This window comes from Petromyzon marinus (genome assembly GCF_048934315.1).
Source record: "Petromyzon marinus isolate PM22_M1 ecotype Great Lakes invasive population chromosome 68 unlocalized genomic scaffold, UKy_Petmar_22M1.pri1.0 chr68_unloc.1, whole genome shotgun sequence".
NCBI classification, from domain to species: domain Eukaryota; kingdom Metazoa; phylum Chordata; class Hyperoartia; order Petromyzontiformes; family Petromyzontidae; genus Petromyzon; species Petromyzon marinus.
The window spans coordinates 1,614,315-1,637,426 of record NW_027422597.1 but is presented as its reverse complement, the minus strand read 5'-3'; the positions used below and the strand labels follow the sequence as shown (position 1 = coordinate 1,637,426).

The 23,112-nt window shown below is 53.1% G+C and overlaps 1 protein-coding gene across 3 annotated transcripts in view; it reads right to left on the bottom strand.

Annotated features, from left to right (window-relative positions):
• Window positions 1-23,112, bottom strand: part of LOC116958029 (cGMP-dependent protein kinase 1-like) — a 295,703-nt gene that overhangs the window by 13,947 nt on the left and 258,644 nt on the right. For all 3 annotated transcript variants that reach the window (XM_076058101.1, XM_076058102.1, XM_076058103.1), the window contains 6 exons: window positions 15,677-15,751; window positions 12,133-12,229; window positions 11,117-11,256; window positions 9,777-9,866; window positions 8,315-8,456; window positions 2,181-2,344 (listed from right to left, as the gene is read on the bottom strand). In XM_076058101.1, coding sequence (XP_075914216.1) covers window positions 2,181-2,344; window positions 8,315-8,456; window positions 9,777-9,866; window positions 11,117-11,256; window positions 12,133-12,229; window positions 15,677-15,751 — 708 coding nt within the window. The remainder of the gene's footprint in view (window positions 1-2,180; window positions 2,345-8,314; window positions 8,457-9,776; window positions 9,867-11,116; window positions 11,257-12,132; window positions 12,230-15,676; window positions 15,752-23,112) is intronic.

Here is a 23,112-nt window from a genome sequence, read left to right as displayed (position 1 = left end):
ACGTGGCCTTAATATCCACATTGCCTGGCACAAGTGGGGTGGTGATGTCACCGCAACTTAGTGGCGAATGGCGATTGTTGTATCTGTAAGTCTTCATTGGGTCTGTACCACACAACAGGGGTTTGCCACACGGACAGAGAGAGTGTGTATAAAGGGCTTGTCATGGTGTATCTGTGCGTATCGGTGTGTATCTGTGTTTGTGTGTGTATATCGACGTGCGTTTGTATCTGTGGGTGTATGTATCTGTGAGTCTGTGTGTATCTGCGTGTATCCTTGGGTGTGTGCATCTGTCTTCGTGGTGGAGGTAGTAAAGTTTGTGGTGGAAGAGGTGGTGGAGATTGTGGGGGTAGTGGAGGTGGTGCAGGTGATGGTGGTAGTGGACGTGATAGTGGAAGTGATGGTCGAGGTGGTGTTGGTGGAAGTGTTGATGGAGGTGGTGGTGATGGAGGTGGTGGTGATGGAGGTGGTGATGGTGATGGTGGTGATGGTGGAGGTGATGGTGGAGGTGGTGATGGTGGAGCTGGTGATGGAGGTGGTGGTGCAGGTGGTGATGATGGAGGTGATGGTGGAGGTGATGGTGGAGGTGGTGATGGTGGAGCTGGTGATGGAGGTGGTGGTGCAGGCGGTGATGATGGAGGTGGTGGTGGAGGTGATGGAGCTGGTGATGGTGGAGGTGGTGATGGTGGAGGTGGTGATGGTGGAGGTGGTGATGGAGGTGTTGGTACAGGTGGTGATGATGGAGGTGGTGGTGGTGGTGGTGATGGAGCTGGTGATGGTGGAGGTGGTGATGGTGGAGCTGGTGTTGGAGGTGGTGGTGCAGGTGGTGATGATGGAGGTGGTGGAGGTGGTGATGGGGGTGGTGATGGTGATGGTGGTGATGGTGGAGGTGCTGGTAGAGGTGGTGATGGTGGAGCTGGTGATGGAGGTGGTGGTGCAGGTGGTGATGATGGAGGTGGTGGTGCAGGTGGTGATGATGGAGCTGGTGATGAAGGTGCTGGTGCAGGTGGTGATGATGGAGGTGGTGGTGGAGGTGGTCATGGTGGAGGTGTTGATGGAGGTGGTGGTGATAGAGGTGGTGGTGCAGGTGGTGATGGTGGAGGTGTTGGAGGAGTGGGTGATGGCGGAGGTGGTGATGGTGGAGGTGTTGATGGAGGTGGTGATGGTGGAGGTGGTGACGGTGGAGGTGGTGGAGGAGTGGGTGATGGCGGAGGTGGTGATGGTGGAGGTGTTGATGGAGGTGGTGATGGTGGAGGTGGTGACGGTGGAGGTGTTGGAGGAGTGGGTGATGGCGGAGGTGGTGATGGTGGAGGTGTTGATGGAGGTGGTGATGGTGGAGGTGGTCATGGTGGAGGTGTTGATGGAGGTGGTGGTGATGGAGGTGGTGGTGCAGGTGGTGATGATGGAGGTGGTGGTGGAGGTGGTCATGGTGGAGGTGTTGATGGAGGTGGTGGTGATAGAGGTGTTGATGGAGGTGGTGATGATGGAGGTGGTGGTGGTCATGGTGGAGGTGGTGATGGAGATGGTGATGATGGAGGTGGTGGTGGAGGTGGTCATGGTGGAGGTGTTGATGGAGGTGGTGGTGATAGAGGTGTTGATGGAGGTGGTGATGGTGGAGGTGTTGATGGAGGTGGTGGTGATGGATGTGGTGATGGTGGAGGTGGTGATGGTGGAGGTGGTGGAGGAGTGGGTGATGGTGGAGGTGGTGATAGAGGTGTTGATGGAGGTGGTGATGATGGAGGTGGTGGTGGTCATGGTGGAGGTGGTGATGGAGGTGGTGGTGATGGATGTGGTGATGGTGGAGGTGGTGATGGTGGAGGTGGTGGAGGAGTGGGTGATGGTGGAGGTGGTGATGGAGGTGGTGGTGATGGAGGTGGTGGTGCAGGTGGTGATGGTGATGGTGGAGGTGGTGGAGGAGTGGGTGGTGGTAGAGGTGGTGATGGTGGAGGTGTTGGAGGAGTGGGTGATGGTGCAGGTGGTGATGGTGATGGTGGAGGTGTTGGAGGAGTGGGTGGTGGTAGAGGTGGTGATGGTGGAGGTGTTGGAGGAGTGGGTGATGGTGCAGGTGGTGATGGTGATGGTGGAGGTGTTGGAGGAGTGGGTGATGGTGGAGGTGGTGATGGTGGAGGTGTTGGAGGAGTGGGTGATGGTGGAGGTGGTGATGGTGGAGGTCGTAGCCTCACCTGCCCGTGAGCAGCTCGTACATGAGGATGCCGAGCGACCAGTAGTCTGCGGAAACGTCGTGGCCCCGGTTGAGGATCACCTCGGGGGCGACATACTCCGGAGTGCCGCAGAACGTCCAAGTCTTGCGGCCCAGGCCGATCCGCTTGGCGAACCCAAAGTCAACCTGGACGTGTGGGTGGGTGAGTGGGTGGGTGAGTGGGTGGGTGAGTGGGTGGGTGAGTGAGTGGGTGGGTGAGTGGGTGGGTGAGTAGGTGGGTGGGTGAGTAAGTGGGTGAGTGGGTGGGTGAGTGGGTGGGTGAGTGGGTGGGTGAGTGGGTGGGTGGGTGAGTGGGTGAGTGGGTGAGAGTGTGGGTGAGTGTGTGGGTGAGTGGGTGGGTGAGTGAGTAGGTGAGTGGGCAGGTGAGTGGGTGGGTGAGTAAGTGGGTGGGTGGGTGAGTGGGTGGGTGAGTGGGTGGGTGTGTGAGTGGGTCAGTGGGTGAGTGGGTTGGTGGATGAGTAGGTGAGTGGGCGGGTGAGTGGGTGGGTGAGTGGGTGTGTGGGTGAGTGGGTGAGTGGGTGAGTGGGTGGGTGGGTGAGTAGGTGAGTGGGCGGGTGAGTGGGCGGGTGAGTGGGCGGGTGAGTGGGTGGGTGAGTGGGTGGGTGTGTGAGTGGGTCGGTGGGTGAGTGGGTTGGTGGATGAGTAGGTGAGTGGGCGGGTGAGTGAGTGGGTGAGTGGGTGGGTGAGTGGGTGGGTGAGTGGGTGGGTGAGTGGGTTGTCAGATCGGTGGAGGAGTGGGTAATTGATGGTGGTGATAGTGCTGATACTGTACACTACACACTACTATAGACTACACACAGTATACTATACACTACACACTACTATAGACTACACACAGTACACTATACACTACACACTACTATAGACTACACACAGTATACTATACACTACACACTACTATAGACTACACACAGTATACTATACACTACACACTACTATAGACTACACACAGTATACTATACACTACCCACTACTATAGACTACACACAGTATACTATACACTACACACTACTATAGACTACACACACATTACTATACACTACACACTACTATAGACTACACACAGTATACTATACACTACACACTACTATAGACTACACACAGTACACTATACACTACACACTACTATAGACTACACACAGTACACTATACACTACACACTACTATAGACTACACACAGTATACTATACACTACACACTACTATAGACTACACACAGTACAACTTCGATTTAAAGCTTTCGTGACTGCAAGGATTCATCTTCTTTGGTTCTTTCGGTAAAGTCACCACGTAGAATGAGGATGAAATAAGAAATTAATAAAATAACACGTCGTGAGAATGTTATCGCGTTATTTTATTTTATTAATTCATTATTTTATTCTCATTCCACGTGACTTTACCGAAAGTACCAAAGAATTTGAACACAGTACACTATACACTACAATTCAAAACTATAATCTGCAATACACTACACTGTACACTACACGAATACACACTAAACTATACACTCCACTATACAATACACGCACTACACGACCATGCCCTATGTACTACAATACACTACGCTACTATAGACTACACACATCACACCATCCACGACACTACACGCTACGCTACTATGTACTACACAGAGGAGTGGGAGACTGCTTCACGCACTGGTTAAATTCTTCAACCCACAGCCAAAACTCGTTCCAAAAGCAACCCCGAACATGCTTCCCGCAGCGCCTTTTAACCCCATCCATCTCCGCCCTCGTTCCCAATACACACCCAACGTCTCCTACGCCTAGGTCCGGGTGACGTCAGAGCCCTTTGACCCTCGACCCCGGTCGAGTGTATTCCCGTGCGTGTGATTGGTGCGTGTTATACTGAGTGCGGAGAGGGTGGCTCGCAGATCCCTCGCACGACTACGCGCCACGCTATCCACTACACTATAAACTACACTGCACACTATACACTACACTAGCCACTACCCACTATACTATACACTACACTACAACAACAACCGACATTCGCCACTAAGTGGCGGTGACGTCACCACGACGCTTGTGCCAGGCTATGTGCACCCTGAGGCCACGTGAAGTGTCGAACGCCCGCTGGCAGGAGGTCACGGGGCCCCAGGTCAACTGACCGAGACGACTGGCTGATGCACCACCTGTGCCCCCCTACTGTGCCAACTTGTTGTGCTTTTTAGCCACCCGGCGCTCCGCTCGTTGTTGTGAGCGTCGCTCCTCCGCCCTCCGTTGTTGTTGGAGGGCGACTGCCTCCAACTGCCCAGTAGCGTCCTTCACGAGCCTCCTCCACAGAGGCCGATCTTGACACCGCTGGAACCAGTCATTGGCAAGTCCACTCAGCTCCAAGTCCTCCTGTACCACATCACTCCATCTCTTCTCTAGCCCGTGCCGCGCCCATTTAGCTCCCTCGATCCGGCCAAACAAAAGCTGTTTCGGCATGCGGTGGCTGGGCATGCGGGCTACATGACCCAGCCAACGCAGCCTTGCCTGCCGGAGGAGCTCACCGATGGGACTTTGTCCACATCTTTCAAGGATTTGTGAGCTCCTCACACAATCCAGCCTGGTTAAACCCAGGATGGATCGAAGACAGGCCAGCCTAAATGTTTCTAACCGGTGAGATTTTGCCTTAGGGGGTTCACGTTTCGCAAGCGTAGATAAGGGAGGGAATGACCGTGGCTGAGACAACCTGAAGCTTCGTGCAGAGTGATAGACCAGGTAGTTTCCACACCCAACCGATGAAAAGATAATGCCGCTCGACTGATTCGGAGTTGGACATCAGAACACACCCAAGGTATGGGAAACTCTCCACTGTCTCCACAACCAATTGGGAGTTGTGGTGGTGGAGTGTCTGATAATACAAAATACCCAGGCAGGTGCTTAGTTTTGGTGGGGCTGATGGTAAGACCCCACCTCTTGGTGGCAAGCTCCGGGTTCAGCAGCAGCGTCTCCAACTCCTCCTCTGAGTGAGGAGCAATTACCAGATCATCGGCATACATAACGTGGTTGTGCAATAGGGAGCCATCCTTTGACCACACCCGGGTATCGATCAGCCTCCCATTATATCTGTACCAAATGTAAAATCCTCCGGTACAGCTATTGAAGGCTTCACGAACTACGTGGTAAAAATAGATGTTAAATAATGTGGGAGCCAGAGGACATCCCTGTCGCACCCCAAGGTGTACAGTGAATGGATCTGACTCCTGGCCACGTAGTTTTACCGGGGCCCGTTCACCATCATGAAGGTCATTAATGATCGTGAACAGAGGGTCAGGGACTCCGAAAGCACAAAGAACAACCCAAAGCCCAGGCCTACTGATGATATCATAGGCCTTAACCAGGTCAATAAAGCAGATATGGAATTCCCTACATCTCTGCTGTAGCAGACAGACAGAAAATATGGCATCTGTGCAGGACCGCCCTTTCCTGAAGCCGCATTGGGGCTCTGCAAGCCTCTCCTCAGAGTACCTGGCAAGGCGATGCTGAATAATCCTTGTCAGGACCTTTCCCGGCACACTGAGGAGTGAGATGCCCCTGTAGTTGTTACAGTCTGTGCAGTCCCCCTTCTTAAAGAGGGGGACCACCAGGGCATCCTTCCAATCCTGTGGAACCCATCCAGTGTTCCAGACTGTTGTTATGATATCATTTAGGGCAGTCTGTGCACAAACGCCACCCTCCATCAGCATTTCGCTGGGGAGATCATCTCTGCCCGGTGCCTTTCCTAGTCTCAGACTCTGGATTGCCTTCAGTACTTCCTCAAGAGATGGCACCTCAGCCAGCCACTCACAGGGGGTGACTTCCTCCTCCAATATTTGAGGCACCGCAGCCTCAGCAGGGTCATCCCACTTTGTCCGACGTTGTTTTCCTGGCTGAGGGATTTCCCCTTCCCCAGGACCTCACAGAAATGCTCAGCAAATCTGCAAACCTTTTCCTGGGGGTCGGAGATTGGATCACCGTTCTTTCCCCTAATGATGATAATAGGTGTCAGGCTGCAGGTTACTTTTTTGATGGAATTAAAGCGCGATTTGTGATCGCGGGCCACTGAGGCAGACTCCATCGCCTCAGCAACCCGTGACCACCACCCATCCTTGCAGCACCTCAGTCTCTCCAGTAAGCCTCCTCATTCTCTGACGTGGGATGCTTTAGCCTTTGAGAGTGGGCCTGTCTCTCTTTCTCAGCCAGCTTGAACACCTCCTCTGTCAGCCAGAGTCTCTGGGGAGGTCTGGACCGTGTACCCAAAGCAGCCATTACAGCTGCATGAGCCACAGTTCTAAACCTCGCCCATTTCCCCTCGACATCAGGAGGAGTGGGGGACGATGCCAACCCCAGCTGCAAGTGATGATGAAATTCTCGCTTGCAACTTTCATCAGCTAGCTGAGACCATACCACTAAGGGTTTGAATCGGGTCCTGGGTGTACACCCACCACCGGAGTGGAAGAATGGCAGGTGCATCTTACAGATGACAAGTCGATGGTCATTACGCAGATCAGCTTCACGGTTGGTCCTGGTGTCAAGGACATGGGCCCGCATCCGCTGTTCCATCACTATGTAGTCCAGCAGATGTTCTTGCTTGGACCCGGCATGCATTCATGATGTGGAGTGGATGCGCTGATGCTGGAACAACAAAAATCTAGCAGCCTCCTGCCATTGGTATTGAGCTGATCTGGCCCATGCCTTCCAATCACTCCAGACCAGGTGCATGCATCATGACCAACTCGGGCATTGAAGTCACCCAACATGATGACTCTATCCCGAGGGGCCACTTTAGCCAGCACCTGTGACAGGAGGTCATATAAGGCATTTGACTCATCGGCATTGCCTGCATCCCTCCACGGATGATCGTCTTCGGTGGGGGCATAAGTAACCACGACCACCACTCCTCGCCTCCGGTTGATGGGAAGGCGAGCCCAAATAGCCTGGGGCTTACAGCTTCCCACACCTCACCGACACGCTCCCACGCCCCCTTCACTCTTTTGTTCAGAAGAAGAGCCACACCCTGTTGTTTGGCAGTCTGCTGCCCCGAGTAGAGGACTGTCCACCCCTCATGGTGGCAGGAGCCAGAGCCGGTCCACCGGACCTCCTGAATGCCGCATAGATCCAGGCGGTACCGGTCCAGCTCCCGAAAGAGGAGTGGCAGCCTCTCCTCCGCAGTGAGCGTTTGAACATTCCACGTGGCCACACGAAGTGGCTTTTCGTTGTTTCTGGAGGAGCCCCGAGGGTAGAGATTCAATCTCCTGGCTCCGCCAAATGGGGTTTGGCCAGGAGACATCATAGACGCCTGTCCTCCCGGGACCTCCGGCACAAGCTTATTTATCAAATTTTGTGGTCGTGGTTTAGTGGTAATTAATTGAAGGTGGAGGGCTTACCAGCCCCTCGCACCCATCCAGAGCTCCCATGTAGCCGCTGTGGTGGTTACAAATGGCATCAGGGGAAAGGCCAATCGGAATTGGCCCTCCCTCCACGGCACTGCCCACGACAGCGTTGTCCATCCGGCACCAAAAAGAGGTAGGGGGTTGTTTTGCCGGACCACTATACCACACACTACACTATACACTACACTATAGATTACACTATACACTACACAACTATACACTGCACACTACACTGCACACTACCCTACACACTACACTACTATACACTACACTACACACTTCACTGCAATACACTCTACACGACACTAAACACTACACTACACACTACACAACTATACACTACACTATACACTACACAACTAAACACTACACTACACACTACACTACACACTACCCTACACACTACACTACTATACACTACACTACACACAACACAGCACGACAAACTACACTACACAGTACCCTACATACTATACCACTATAAACTACACTACACACTACACTGCACTACACACTACACTATACACTACACTAGACACTACCCTACATACTAAACTGCCATACGCTACACTACACAACTATACACTACACACTACACACTACCCTACGCACTACACTACTATATGCTCCACATCACTACACACTACACTGTACTATACACTACACACTACACTACTATACACTACACTACTATACACTACACACGCCACAAGGTACCAGTTTGGTGTATCCGCGCGTGTCCAGGATGAGGTTCTCAGGCTTGAGGTCTCGGTAGATGATGCCCTTGGAGTGGAGGTAGGAAAACGCCTCCAGCACGCAGCCCGTGTAGAAGCGCGTAGTGGCATCGTCAAATGATCCCCTACGCAGAGACGCAAAGGCACACATAGAGAGACGCACACGTAGAGACATAGAGGCGCACACATAGAGACATAGAGACACACACATAGAGACATAGAGACGCACACATAGAGACATAGAGACACACACATAGAGACATATACATAGAGAGACACACACATAGAGACATATACATAGAGAGACACACACATAGAGACATATACATAGAGAGACACACACATAGAGAGACACACACACAGAGACATATACATAGAGACATATACTCACTCACTCACTCACCCACTCACTCACACACTCAATTACTCACACACTCACCCACTCACCCACTCACTCACCCCACTCACTTACACACTCAATCACTCACCCACTCACCCACTCACTCACTCACCCACTCACTCACACACTCACTTACACACTCAATCACTCACCCACTTACCCACTCACTCACTCACCCACTCACTCACACACTCACTTACACACTCAATCACTCACACACTCACTTACCCACTTACTCACCCACTCACTCACACACTCACTTACACACTCAATCACTCACCCACTCACTCACCCACCCACTCACTCACCCACTCAGTTACCCACTCACTCACCCACCCACTTACTAACTTACTTATCCACCCACTCACTCACTTACCCACTCACTCACCCACTCACTCACACACTCACTTACACACTCAATCACTCACCCACTCACTCACCCACTCACTTACCCCACTCACTTACCCACTCACCCACTCACTTACCCACCCACCTACTAACTTACTTATCCACCCACTCACTCACTTACCCACTCACTCACCCACTCACTCACACACTCACTTACACACTCAATCACTCACACACTCACTTACCCACTCACTCACCCACTCACTCACACACTCACTTACCCACCCACCTACTAACTTACTTATCCACCCACTCACTCACTTACCCACTCACTCACCCACTCACTCACACACTCACTTACACACTCAATCACTCACACACTCACTTACCCACTCACTCACCCACTCACTCACACACTCACTTACACACTCAATCACTCACCCACTCACTCACCCACTCACTCACCCACTCACTTGCCCACTCACTCACCCACCCACCCACTTACTAACTTACTTATCCACCCACTCACTCACTTACCCACTCACTTACCCACTCACTCACCCACCCACCTACTAACTTACTTATCCACCCACTCACTCACTTACCCACTCACTCACCCACCCATCCACCCAGTCATTCACCCATCCACTAACCGACCCAAGCATCCACCCACTCAGTCACTCACCGACCCACTCACCTGTCTCTCAGTATGGTCCACAGCTCTCCACCCAGGCACGCCTCCATCAGCATGTAGAGATACTTATTGTCTCTGAACGTCCGGTAGAGTCTGTAGGGACACAGAGAGTAAGAGACCCAGAACCACACGGACTCACAAGGAGACCCACACAGATTCAGAGAGACTCACAGAGACCCACACAAACTCACACAGAGAGTCAGAGACTCACACTGACTCATACATAGACCCACACAGACTCACACCCAGAACCCACAGACTCACAAGGAGACCCACACAGACTCACACACAGAGACCACACAAACTCACACAAGGAACCAGAGACTCACACTGATACCCACACAGATCCACATAGAGACCAACACAGACTCACACAGAGACCCACACAAATTCACACACTGAGACCCACACAGACTCACAGAGACCCACACAGACTCACAGAGACCCACACAGACTCACACAGAGACCCACACAGACTCATACAAGGAACCAGAGACTCACACTGAGACCCACACAGATCCACATAGAGACCAAGACAGACTCACAGAGACCCACACAGACTCACACAGAGACCCACACAGACTCACAGAGACCCACACAGACTCACTGAGACCCACACAGACTCACACAGAGACCCACACAGACTCACAGAGTCCCACATAGACTCACAGAGACCCACAGACTTACAGATTCATCATCATCATCACCATAATCACCATCATTGTCACCAATAGCACCACCACCACATCAACCAACACCACCACCTCCCCCATCACCACCACCTCAACCATCACCTCCCCCATCACCACCACCTCAACCATCACCTCCGCCATTACCACTACCTGAACCATCACCACCTTCCCCATCACCACCACCACCACCACCACCTCCACCACCATCTCCACCATCACCACCTCCCCCATTACCACCACCAATTCCACCACCATCTCCCCCATCACCACCACCACCACCTCCACCACCATCTCCCCCATTACCACCACCTCCACCATCACCACCTTCCCCATCACCACCACCACCAACTCCACCACCATATCCCCCATCACCACCACCACCACCATCGCCACAACCTTCCCCATCACCACCATCACCACCACCTTCCCCATCACCTCCCCCATTACCACCACCACCATCAACACCACCACCATCAACACCACCTCCCCCATCACCACCATCACCACCTCCTTCCCCATCATCACCACCACCACCACCACCATCCCCCCCCCCCACCCATCACCACCATCACCTCCACCCCCCCCCTCCCCCAAACCCCACACGCCCCCCCTGTATTTTCGTCGAAGCGGATCTAGGGGCGGGCCGCGCACCGCACGATGAATCCGCAGTGCGACTCGCTCATGATGGACTTCTCCGAGCGGATGTGCTCCTGCTGACGGGTCTCCACGATGTGTCGCTTCTTGAGGATCTTCATGGCAAAAGTGCGGCTCATATCACTCTTCAGCTGCACCTGGTGGACGAGTAGGACGAGGTGGAGGAGGAGGTGGAGGAGGAGGTGGAGGAGGTTAATGGTGTGAGTCTGTGTATGTGCGTGCACGTGAGAGCGTCGCTAAATGCATGCGTGAGTGGTTGAGTGTAGTCGGTGGGCGGGTGGTTTGGTGAGTGGGTGAGTGGGTGAGTGAGTAAGTGGGTGAGTGGGTGAGTTACTGGGTGGGCGAGCGACTGGGTGAGTGAGTGGATGGGCGAGTGGTTGAGTGAGTGAGTGGGTATGTTGGTGGGTGGGTTGGTGAGTGGGTGGTTTGGTGAGTGGGTGGGTTGGTGAGAGGGTGGGGATGTTGTTTGGTGAGTGAGTGAGTGGGTGATTAGGTGAGTGAGTGGGTGATTAGGTGAGTGAGTGGGTGAGTAAGTGGGTGGGTGGGTGAGTGGGTGGGAGAGTCAGTGAGTAAGTGTGTGAGTGGGTGAGTTGGTGGACGAGTGAGTGGGTGGGTGAGTGAGTCAGTGAGTAAGTGTGTGAGTGGGTGAGTTGGTGGACGAGTGAGTGGGTGGGTGAGTGAGTGAGTCAGTGAGTAAGTGTGTGCGTGGGTGAGTTGGTGGACGAGTGAGTGGGTGGGTGGGTGAGTGAGTCAGTGAGTAAGTGTGTGAGTTGGGTGAGTTGGTGGATGAGTGAGTGGGTGGGTGGGTGAGTGAGTCAGTGAGTAAGTAAGTGAGTTGGTGAGTGGCTGAGTGTGTAGGTCGGTGAGTAAGTGGGTGAGTGAGTGGGTTGCTGGCTGGGTGAGTGAGTTGGTGAGGTGAGAGAGTGGGTGCGTGAGTGAGTGAGAGGGTGAGTGAGTGGGGGGTGGGTGGGTGGGTGGGTGAGTGGGTGAGCGAGTGAGTCTGCGAGCCTCACCAATTCCACGCGACCAAAACCACCCACACCCAAGGTGTCGATCGCCGTGAAGTCGCAGAGAGACAACTTGGAGAAGAACGACCCTTCCACCTCCGAGCTGAGTGGATGGGTGAGAGGGTGAGTGGGTGAGTGAGTGAGTGGGTGAGCGAGTGGGTGGGCGGGTAAGTGGGTGATTGAGTGGGTGTGTGGGTGAGTGGGTGGGTGAATGAGCGAGCGAGTGAGCGAGTGGGTGAGTGGGTGGGTGGGTGAGTTGGTGAGTGGGCGGTTGAGTGGGCGGGTGAGAGGGTCAGTGAGTGGGTGAGTGAGTAGGTGGGTGAGTGGGTGGGTGGGTGAGTTGGTGAGTGAGCGGGTGAGTGGGCGGGTGAGAGGGTCAGTGAGTGGGTGAGTGAGTAGGTGGGTGAGTGGGTGGGTGGGTGAGTTGGTGAGTGAGCGGGTGAGTGAGTGGGTGGGCGGATGAAAGGGTGAGTGAGTAGGTGGGTGAGTGGGTGGTTGAGTCGGTGGGTGAATGCGTAATATGCATAGATATACCGACAGGATTAATTTCATATGACTCGGGGCCTCTATCACACCTACAGATAAAGACAAAGGTCCCCCACCCCCGTGCCCCCGTGTAACCTTACCTAGACTGTAGGGGCAAGTGCTTGTTAGCTGTCAGTAGCATTCACCCATTCAGTTGCCCTCTAAGGCACTCTCAAATTCACCTGCTCCTGTACCCACGTTCTCACTCATGGACTCACCCGCTCAATCACCCACTTACCCACCGCCCCGTGTGAGTCTCCGCATGAGTCTCTGTGCTAGCCTGTGCGTCTTTGTGAGGTTGTATATCGGCGTACGAGCGACGGGGGTGGGGATGCCGCTAAACTCTCCACCCGGCACTTTGTCCACCAAGCACCACGGTGGCGACACCGAAATAAGCTCGTGCTAGTCCCACGTGGGGACAAGCCCTTACGACGCCTTCTGGCCAAACTCCATCTGGCAGAGCCAGGGAGACTGAACACCGCCGCTCAGGGGTTCGTCCAGAAACAGGAGAACACCGCGACTGGCCGCGCTGAACGGTTCAGAATCTCGCCGCGGAGGAGAGGCTGCCACTCCTCTGTCGGGAGATGGGCCGGTACCGCCTGGACCTTCTGTGGAATACGGAAGGTCCAGGTGGACCGGTCCTGGCTCCAGTCATCACCGAGAGGCGGACAGTTCTCCACTCGAGGCAGGAACTCTGACGAGCAATAGGGAGTGGCTCTGCCTTTGAGCAAAATAATGAAGGGGGCGTGGGAGCGTGGCGGTGAGGCGTGGAAAGCTCTAGGCCCCAGGCTACTTGGGGCTCGTCTCCCCGTCAACTGGAGGCGAGGAGTGGTGGTCGTGGTTGCTCATGCCCCCACCGACGATGAACATCAGTAGAGGGATGCAGAATTCCTGTCATAGGTGCCACTGGTCCCCCTGCATAGAACCATCCTGTTGGGTGACTTTAATGCCAGAGTGAGCTATGATGCAGACACCTGGGTTGGAGTGATAGGTAGGCTTGGGTCAGATCAACTCAATAACAACGGTAGGAGGCTGCTAGACTTTTGTGCAGCTCATGGGCTTGTAATTACCAACGCGCTGTTCTGGCATCGGCGCATCCACGCAACATCACGGATGCATGAGCATCTGCTGGACCATATAGTGATGAACCAGTGGATGTGAATGGCTGGTATTGGTATGTCCGTGTGAATCTGTGGCTATCTGTGAATTTATGCGTGTGTTGCTTTGTGTGTCTATGTGTGAGTCTCTGCGTGAGAATCAGTGTGTGCGTCTCTGCGTGTCTCTGTGAGTCTCTGTGTGTATCTATGTGTGAGTCTCTGCGTGAGTCTAAGTGTTTGCGTCTCTGTGTGCCTCTGTGAGTCTGTGCGTGTGTCTCTGTGTGAGTCTCTGTGTGTGTGTTTCTACTTGAGGTTGTATGTTTGTGTGAATCTGTGTGAGTCTCTGTGTGAGTCTCTGTCTTTGTCTCTATGAAAAGTTGTATGTCTATGTGCGTCTGTGTGAGTCTGTGTGAGTCTCTATGTGGGTCTGTGTGAGTCTGCGTGAGCCTCTCCGAGTCTCTGTGTAAGTCTCTGTGTGAGTCTGTGTGTGAGTCTGTGTTAGTCTCTGTATGGGTTTATATGAGTCTCTGTGTGAGTCTCTGTGTGAGTCTGTGTGTGAGTCTGTGTTAGTCTCTGTATGGGTTTATATGAGTCTCTGTGTGAGTCTCTGTGTGAGTCTGTGTGTGAGTCTGTGTTAGTCTCTGTATGGGTTTATATGAGTCTCTGTGTGAGTCTCTGTGTGAGTCTCTGTGTAAGTCTGTCTGTGAGTCTGTGTCAGTCTCTATATGGGTTTATATGAGTCTCTGTGTGAGTCTCTGTGTGAGTCTCTGTGTGAGTCTGTGTGTGTGTCTGTGTTAGTCTCTGTATGGGTTTATATGAGTCTCTGTGTGAGTCTCTGTGTGAGTCTGTGTGTGAGTCTGTGTTAGTCTCTGTATGGGTTTATATGAGTCTCTGTTTGAGTCTCTGTGTGAGTCTCTGTGTGAGTCTGTGTGTGAGTCTGTGTTAGTCTCTGTATGGGTTTATATGAGTCTCTGTGTGAGTCTCTGTGTGAGTCTGTGTGTGAGTCTGTGTTAGTCTCTGTATGGGTTTATATGAGTCTCTGTGTGAGTCTCTGTGTGAGTCTGTGTGTGAGCCTGTGTTAGTCTCTGTATGGGTTTATATGAGTCTCTGTGTGAGTCTCTGTGTGAGTCTGTGTGTGAGTCTGTGTTAGTCTCTGTATGGGTTTAAATCAGTCTCTGTGTGAGTCTCTGTGTGAGTCTGTGTGTGAGTCTGTGTTAGTCTCTGTATGGGTTTATATGAGTCTCTGTGTGAGTCTCTGTGTGAGTCTCTGTGTGAGTCTGTGTGTGAGTCTGTGTTAGTCTCTGAATGGGTTTATATGAGTCTCTGTGTGAGTCTCTGTGTGAGTCTCTGTGTGAGTCTGTGTGTGAGTCTGTGTTAGTCTCTGTATGGGTTTATATGAGTCTCTGTGTGAGTCTCTGTGTGAGTCTGTGTGTGAGTCTGTGTTAGTCTCTGTATGGGTTTAAATGAGTCTCTGTGTGAGTCTCTGTGTGAGTCTCTGTGTGAGTCTGTGTGTGAGTCTGTGTTAGTCTCTATATGGGTTTATATGAGTCTCTGTGTGAGTCTCTGTGTGAGTCTCTGTGTGAGTCTGTGTGTGAGTCTGTGTTAGTCTCTGTATGGGTTTAAATGCGTCTCTGTGTGAGTCTCTGTGTGAGTCTCTGTGTGAGTCTCTGTGTGAGTCTGTGTGTGAGTCTGTGTTAGTCTCTGTATGGGTTTATATGAGTCTCTGTGTGAGTCTCTGTGTGAGTCTGTGTGTGAGTCTGTGTTAGTCTCTGTATGGGTTTATATGAGTCTCTGTGTGAGTCTCTGTGTGAGTCTGTGTGTGAGTCTGTGTTAGCCTCTGTATGGGTTTATATGAGTCTCTGTGTGAGTCTCTGTGTGAGCTTGTACGACTGTGTGATTATGTAACACTGCGAATGGTAGGGACTTACGTTGCTTTGGAGTCTGTGTCCTCGCAACATTTGGTGGACATGTCCTCGATCCCTCCAATCAGATGTTTAAACGACCTGATGTCGAGACAGAGAGAGACAATAAAACAGGGGTGGGGGTGAGTTAGTGAGTGAGTGGGTGGCTGCCTGGGTGAGTGGGTAGGTGAGTGAGTGGGTGGGTGAGTGAGTGGGTGAGTGGGTGAGTGAGTGAGTGAGTGGGTGAGTGGGTGGGTGGGTGGGTGAGTGGGTGGGTGGGTGAGTGAGTGAGTGGGTGGGTGGGTGAGTGAGTGAGTGGGTGGGTGGGTGAGTGGGTGGGTGGGTGAGTGAGTGACTGGGTGGGTGGGTGAGTGGGTGGGTGAGTGAGTGAGTGGGTGAGTGGGTGGGTGGGTGAGTGGGTGGGTGGGTGAGTGAGTGGGTGGGTGAGTGAGTGAGTGGGTGGGTGGGTGGGTGAGTGGGTGAGTGAGTGGGTGGGTGAGTGGGTGGGTGAGTGGGTGGGTGAGTGGGTGAGTGGGTGAGTGGCTGGGTGGGTCCGTGGGTGAGTGAGTGGGTTAGTAAGTGGCTGGGTTTGTGAGCGGGTGGGTATGTGAGTAAGTGGGTGGGTGAGTGAGTGGGTAGGCGAGTGAGTGGGTGAGTGGATGGTTGGGTGGGTGGTTGAGTGAGTGGGTCAGTGAGTGGTTGGGTGGGTGAGTACGTGGGTGGGTGAATGAGTGGCTGGGTGAGTAGGTGAGTGAGTTAGTGATTGACGCGTCAGATTAGTCATGCCCTCCCTTACCTATGCTTGCGAAACATGGAGCTTGTCTAACAGAAAATCTACGCCGAAATGAAACATTCAGAATGGCCCTGCCTATGGGTTTGACTTGCAGGTTAGATTTCGTGAGAAGCTCAGATCCTTGAAAGATCTGGACACAGTCCCATCATCAGCCTCCTTCGGCAGGCAAGGCTGCGATGGCTGGGTCATGTAGCCCGCATGCCCAGCCACCGCACGCCGAAACAGCTTTTGTTCGGCCGGATCGAGGGGGCTAAGCGGGCGCGGCACGGGCTAGAGAAGAGATGGAGTGATGTGGTACAGGAGGCACGGGGCTAGAGAAGAGATGGAGTGATGTGGTACAGGAGGCACGGGGCTAGTGAAGACATGGAGTGATGTGGTACAGGAGGCACGGGGCTAGTGAAGAGATGGAGTGATGTGGTACAGGAGGCACGGGGCTAGAGAAGACATGGAGTGACGTGGTACAGCAGGCACGGGGCTAGAGAAGAGATGGAGTGACGTGGTACAGGAGGCACGGGGCTAGAGAAGAGATGGAGTGACGTGGTACAGGAGGCACGGGGCTAGAGAAGAGATGGAGTGATGTGGTACAGGAGGCACGGGGCTAGAAAAGAGATGGAGTGACGTGGTACAGGAGGCACGTGGCTAGTGAAGAGATGGAGTGATGTGGTACAGGAGGCACGGGGCTAGAGAAGAGATGGAGTGATGTGGTACAGGAGGCACGGGGCTAGAGAAGAGATGGAGTGATGTGCTACAGGAGGCACGGGGCTAGAGAAGAGATGGAGTGATGTGGTACAGGAGGCACGGGGCTAGAGAAGAGATGGAGTGATGTGGTACAGGAGGCACGGGGCTAGAGAAGAGATGGAGTGACGTGGTACAGGAGGCACGGGGCTAGAGAAGAGATGGAGTGATGTGGTACAGGAGGCACGGGGCTAGAGAAGAGATGGAGTGACGTGGTACAGGAGGCACGGGGCTAGAGAAGAGATGGAGTGATGTGGTACAGGAGGCACGGGGCTAGTGAAGACATGGAGTGACGTGGTACAGGAGGCACGGGGCTAGAGAAGAGATGGAGTGATGTGGTACAGGAGGCACGGGGCTAGAGAAGAGATGGAGTGATGTGGTACAGGAGGCACGGGGCTAGAGAAGAGATGGAGTGATGTGGTACAGGAGGCACGGGGCTAGAGAAGAGATGGAGTGATGTGGTACAGGAGGCACGGGGCTAGAGAAGAGATGGAGTGACGTGGTACTGGAGGCACGGGGCTAGAGAAGAGATGGAGTGATGTGGTACAGGAGGCACGGGGCTAGAGAAGAGATGGAGTGATGTGGTACAGGAGGCACGGGGCTAGAGAAGAGATGGAGTGATGTAGTACAGGAGGCACGGGGCTAGAGAAGAGATGGAGTGATGTGGTACAGGAGGCACGGGGCTAGTGAAGAGATGGAGTGATGTGGTACTGGAGGCACGGGGCTAGTGAAGAGATGGAGAGATGTGGTACAGGAGGCACGGGGCTAGAAAAGAGATGGAGTGATGTGGTACAGGAGGCACGGGGCTAGTGAAGACATGGAGTGACGTGGTACAGGAGGCACGGGGCTAGAGAAGAGATGGAGTGATGTGGTACAGGAGGCACGGGGCTAGAGAAGAGATGGAGTGATGTGGTACAGGAGGCACGGGGCTAGTGAAGACATGGAGTGACGTGGTACAGGAGGCACGGGGCTAGAGAAGAGATGGAGTGATGTGGTACAGGAGGCACGGGGCTAGAGAAGAGATGGAGTGACGTGGTACAGGAGGCACGGGGCTAGAGAAGAGATGGAGTGATGTGGTACAGGAGGCACGGGGCTAGAGAAGAGATGGAGTGATGTGGTACAGGAGGCACGGGGCTAGAGAAGAGATGGAGTGATGTGGTACAGGAGGCACGGGGCTAGAGAAGAGATGGAGTGATGTGGTACAGGAGGCACGGGGCTAGAGAAGAGATGGAGTGATGTGGTACAGGAGGCACGGGGCTAGAGAAGAGATGGAGTGATGTGGTACAGGAGGCACGGGGCTAGAGAAGAGATGGAGTGATGTGGTACAGGAGGCACGGGGCAAGAGAAGAGATGGAGTGATGTGGTACAGGAGGCACGGGGCTAGAGAAGAGATGGAGTGATGTGGTACAGGAGGCACGGGGCTAGAGAAGAGATGGAGTGATGTGGTACAGGAGGCACGGGGCTAGAGAAGAGATGGAGTGATGTGGTACAGGAGGCACGGGGCTAGAGAAGAGATGGAGTGATGTGGTACAGGAGGCACGGGGCTAGAGAAGAGATGGAGTGATGTGGTACAGGAGGCACGGGGCTAGTGAAGAGATGGAGTGACGTGGTACTGGAGGCACGGGGCTAGAGAAGAGATGGAGTGATGTGGTACAGGAGGCACGGGGCTAGAGAAGAGATGGAGTGATGTGGTACAGGAGGCACGGGGCTAGAGAAGAGATGGAGTGATGTAGTACAGGAGGGACGGGGCTAGAGAAGAGATGGAGTGATGTGGTACAGGAGGCACGGGGCTAGTGAAGAGATGGAGTGATGTGGTACTGGAGGCACGGGGCTAGTGAAGAGATGGAGAGATGTGGTACAGGAGGCACGGGGCTAGAGAAGAGATGGAGTGATGTGGTACAGGAGGCACGGGGCTAGTGAAGACATGGAGTGACGTGGTACAGGAGGCACGGGGCTAGAGAAGAGATGGAGTGATGTGGTACAGGAGGCACGGGGCTAGAGAAGAGATGGAGTGATGTGGTACAGGAGGCACGGGGCTAGTGAAGACATGGAGTGACGTGGTACAGGAGGCACGGGGCTAGAGAAGAGATGGAGTGATGTGGTACAGGAGGCACGGGGCTAGAGAAGAGATGGAGTGATGTGGTACAGGAGGCACGGGGCTAGAGAAGAGATGGAGTGATGTGGTACAGGAGGCACGGGGCTAGAGAAGAGATGGAGTGATGTGGTACAGGAGGCACGGGGCTAGAGAAGAGATGGAGTGATGTGGTACAGGAGGCACGGGGCTAGTGAAGACATGGAGTGACGTGGTACAGGAGGCACGGGGCTAGAGAAGAGATGGAGTGATGTGGTACAGGAGGCACGGGGCTAGAGAAGAGATGGAGTGATGTGGTACAGGAGGCACGGGGCTAGTGAAGACATGGAGTGACGTGGTACAGGAGGCACGGGGCTAGAGAAGAGATGGAGTGATGTGGTACAGGAGGCACGGGGCTAGAGAAGAGATGGAGTGACGTGGTACAGGAGGCACGGGGCTAGAGAATAGATGGAGTGATGTGGTACAGGAGGCATGGGGCTAGAGAAGAGATGGAGTGATGTGGTACAGGAGGCACGGGGCTAGTGAAGAGATGGAGTGATGTGGTACAGGAGGCACGAGGCTAGAGAAGAGATGGAGTGATGTGGTACAGGAGGCACGGGGCTAGAGAAGGGATGGAGTGATGTGGTACAGGAGGCACGGGGCTAGAGAAGAGATGGAGTGATGTGGTACAGGAGGCACGGGGCTAGAGAAGAGATGGAGTGATGTGGTACAGGAGGCACGGGGCTAGAGAAGAGATGGAGTGATGTGGTACAGGAGGCACGGGGCTAGAGAAGAGATGGAGTGATGTGGTACAGGAGGCACGGGGCTAGAGAAGAGATGGAGTGACGTGGTACAGGAGGCACGGGGCTAGAGAAGAGATGGAGTGATGTGGTACAGGAGGCACGGGGCTAGAGAAGAGATGGAGTGATGTGGTACAGGAGGCATGAGGCTAGAGAAGAGATGGAGTGACGTGGTACAGGAGGCACGGGGCTAGATAAGAGATGGAGTGATGTGGTACAGGAGGCACGGGGCTAGAGAAGAGATGGAGTGATGTGGTACAGGAGGCATGAGGCTAGAGAAGAGATGGAGTGACGTGGTACAGGAGGCACGGGGCTAGATAAGAGATGGAGTGATGTGGTACAGGAGGCACGGGGCTAGAGAAGAGATGGAGTGACGTGGTACAGGAGGCACGGGGCTAGACAAGAGATGGAGTGACGTGGTACAGGAGGCACGGGGCTAGAGAAGAGATGGAGTGATGTGCTACAGGAGGCACGGGGCTAGAGAAGAGATGGAGTGATGTGGTACAGGAGGCACGGGGCTAGAGAAGAGATGGAGTGAAGTGGTACAGGAGGCACGGGGCTAGAGAAGAGATGGAGTGATGTGGTACAGGGGGCACGGGGCTAGTGAAGAGATGGAGTGATGTGGTACAAGAGGCACGGGGCTAGAGAAGAGATGGAGTGACGTGGTACAGGAGGCACGGGGCTAGAGAAGAGATGGAGTGATGTGGTACAAGAGGCACGGGGCTAGAGAAGAGATGGAGTGATGTGGTACATCGAGGACGTGGAGCTGAGTGGACTTGCCGATGTTACCTTTTACCGGCTCGGCCACCTTTGTTTACACACCACCGCACCAGGTACTCATTTGAGGCCGAGTCGACCTATAGGAGAGGCCCATGACCGGTCCAGCACAATCGTCGCTAGGGGCAGTGCAGCTGACGCAGCCGCAGAGACACGCTCAGGCAGCGATAGTGGGGAGCGGGTGGGCGCAGTGGTCAGGCTAGACGGAGACACGAGTTCGATTCCCGCTCACGGCCCACCACCAACGCCCGGTGGTCATTGCCTGGACCGGTCCTGGGCCGCAACTAGGTCGACTCAGCCTCAATTGAGTCGCCCGGTGCAGTGGTGGTGCGTGAAGAACTTCGCCGCTGGGCAGACAAAGGCGCGACGGGCGTCGTGCTTGGCCATGGCATTGGTAAAAAAGACAAAAATAAAAATTGTTTTTTTTCTGTATCGACACAAGCACTGCTTCCCCGCTATTTTCCGTTTGGAATTGATCAAAGCTACCAAACTGCCTCTACTTGACTAATGTGACATCGTGTATAAATCAGCCCCAAGATCTGTACTGAAGAAGCTTGATTCCGTTTATCACTGGGTCTTAAGATTTGGCATTGAACTGCCCGTATAGGACTCACAACTGTGATCTCTACATTGGGTCAAACTTAACATCTCTTAATGATCGACGGCTTGTGCACCAGATATTATTTATTCACGATGTACTTACAAACAAATTCCGCAGACTTACCTGCTGCTGGATCTCCTCTCTGTTTCAAAGAACAAATTTGACCTAAGGTTCTCGCTCATTTGCCAGCTTCACATTCCCTATTGCCGTACAAAAACCGGAGGAAGGGCCTTTGCTATTGATGCCCCCAGGGTCTGGAATGCTATCGCCAATAAACTGCAACTTGAATCGCTACCAATGAGAGCTTCACTCAAAACTGCTCTAGAGGAGTTGTACACCCCTAGCTGCCACTGCTATTCAGTGGCCTAAAATAAAATAAAATGTTTCGCTCCGGTTGACCGCTGCAAAGTATTATCTGTATTTTGATTTAGCGTGCTGATCTTAAAAGGTGCATTGAAAAATGTGATATTCCGACTGATGCTTCTGTTGTTTGTGGAGTGACTCATGCAGCCAGCTATGGCTCCAGGGTTTGGTGTTACATGTTGTTTATGTAGTGTATTGTTAAAAATTCGGTCACAGTTCCTATGATCACCGTTACATTGCTTTTATGGCTTTATTTATTTTGGTGATTTCGCAAAAGTTTTTTTGGTTTGGCCATGTTTGTTTTGTTGTAGTACGGAGTTAGACTGATGGCTTTGATCTAAGTTTTCTTGTGGTTGTTGTTGTAGTACGGAGTTAGACTGATGGCCTTAATCTAAGTTGTCTTGTGGTTGTTGTTGTTGTAGTACGGAGTTAGACTGATGGCCTTAATCTAAGTTTTCTTGTGGTTGTTGTTGTTGTAGTACGGAGTTAGACTGATGGCATTAATCTAAGTTGTCTTGTGGTTGTTGTTGTAGTACGGAGTTAGACTGACGGCTTTAATCTAAGTTGTCTTATGGTTGTTGTTGTTGTAGTACGGAGTTAGACTGATGGCCTTATTCTAAGAATGTTGTAGTACGGAGTTAGACTGATGGCCTTAATCTTAGTTGTCTTGTGGTTGTTGTTGTTGTTTGACTTTGCATCCCACTGGGATTTTCGCACACAGTGTTGGTGTAACGGTGCTTTTTCTAGAATATTTTTATGTTTTTTTTGCATGGATTTTCTGTTTGCACACAGTCACTTAGAACACTTTAAGATGTTTTTCTTGTTCATGTTTTTTATGTTTTTGTTTGTTCTTGTGGTTGCACTCCGATTCAAGAGCCGAATGGCTCACAGGGCTCTATACCAAATAAATGAAACTGAATTAAATTAAACTGAAACCCACAACCTTCGTGTGCCACAGTGCCGCTAGAACTTCATAGCCGGTGCTGCTGGCTACTAACAGCCACTTGCCCCAACAGTCTGTCACAGGCTACACGGGGGATCTTTGTCTTTGTCTGCAGATGTACACAGACAGAGACACACTCAGCAGTTCGCGTCTCTCCACATCTCTCTCTCTCCACTCTCCCCCCTCTCTCCACATCTCTCTCTCTCCACATCTCTCTCCCTCTCTCTCCCTCTCTCCCTCTCTCCCCCCTCTCTCTCCACATCTCCCCCCTCTCTCTCCCCACTCTCCCCCCTCTCTCCCCATCTCCCCGTCTCTCTCTCCTCCTCTCTCCCCCTCTCTCTCCCGACTCCCCCCTTCTCTCCCCCCCCTCTCTCTCCCCC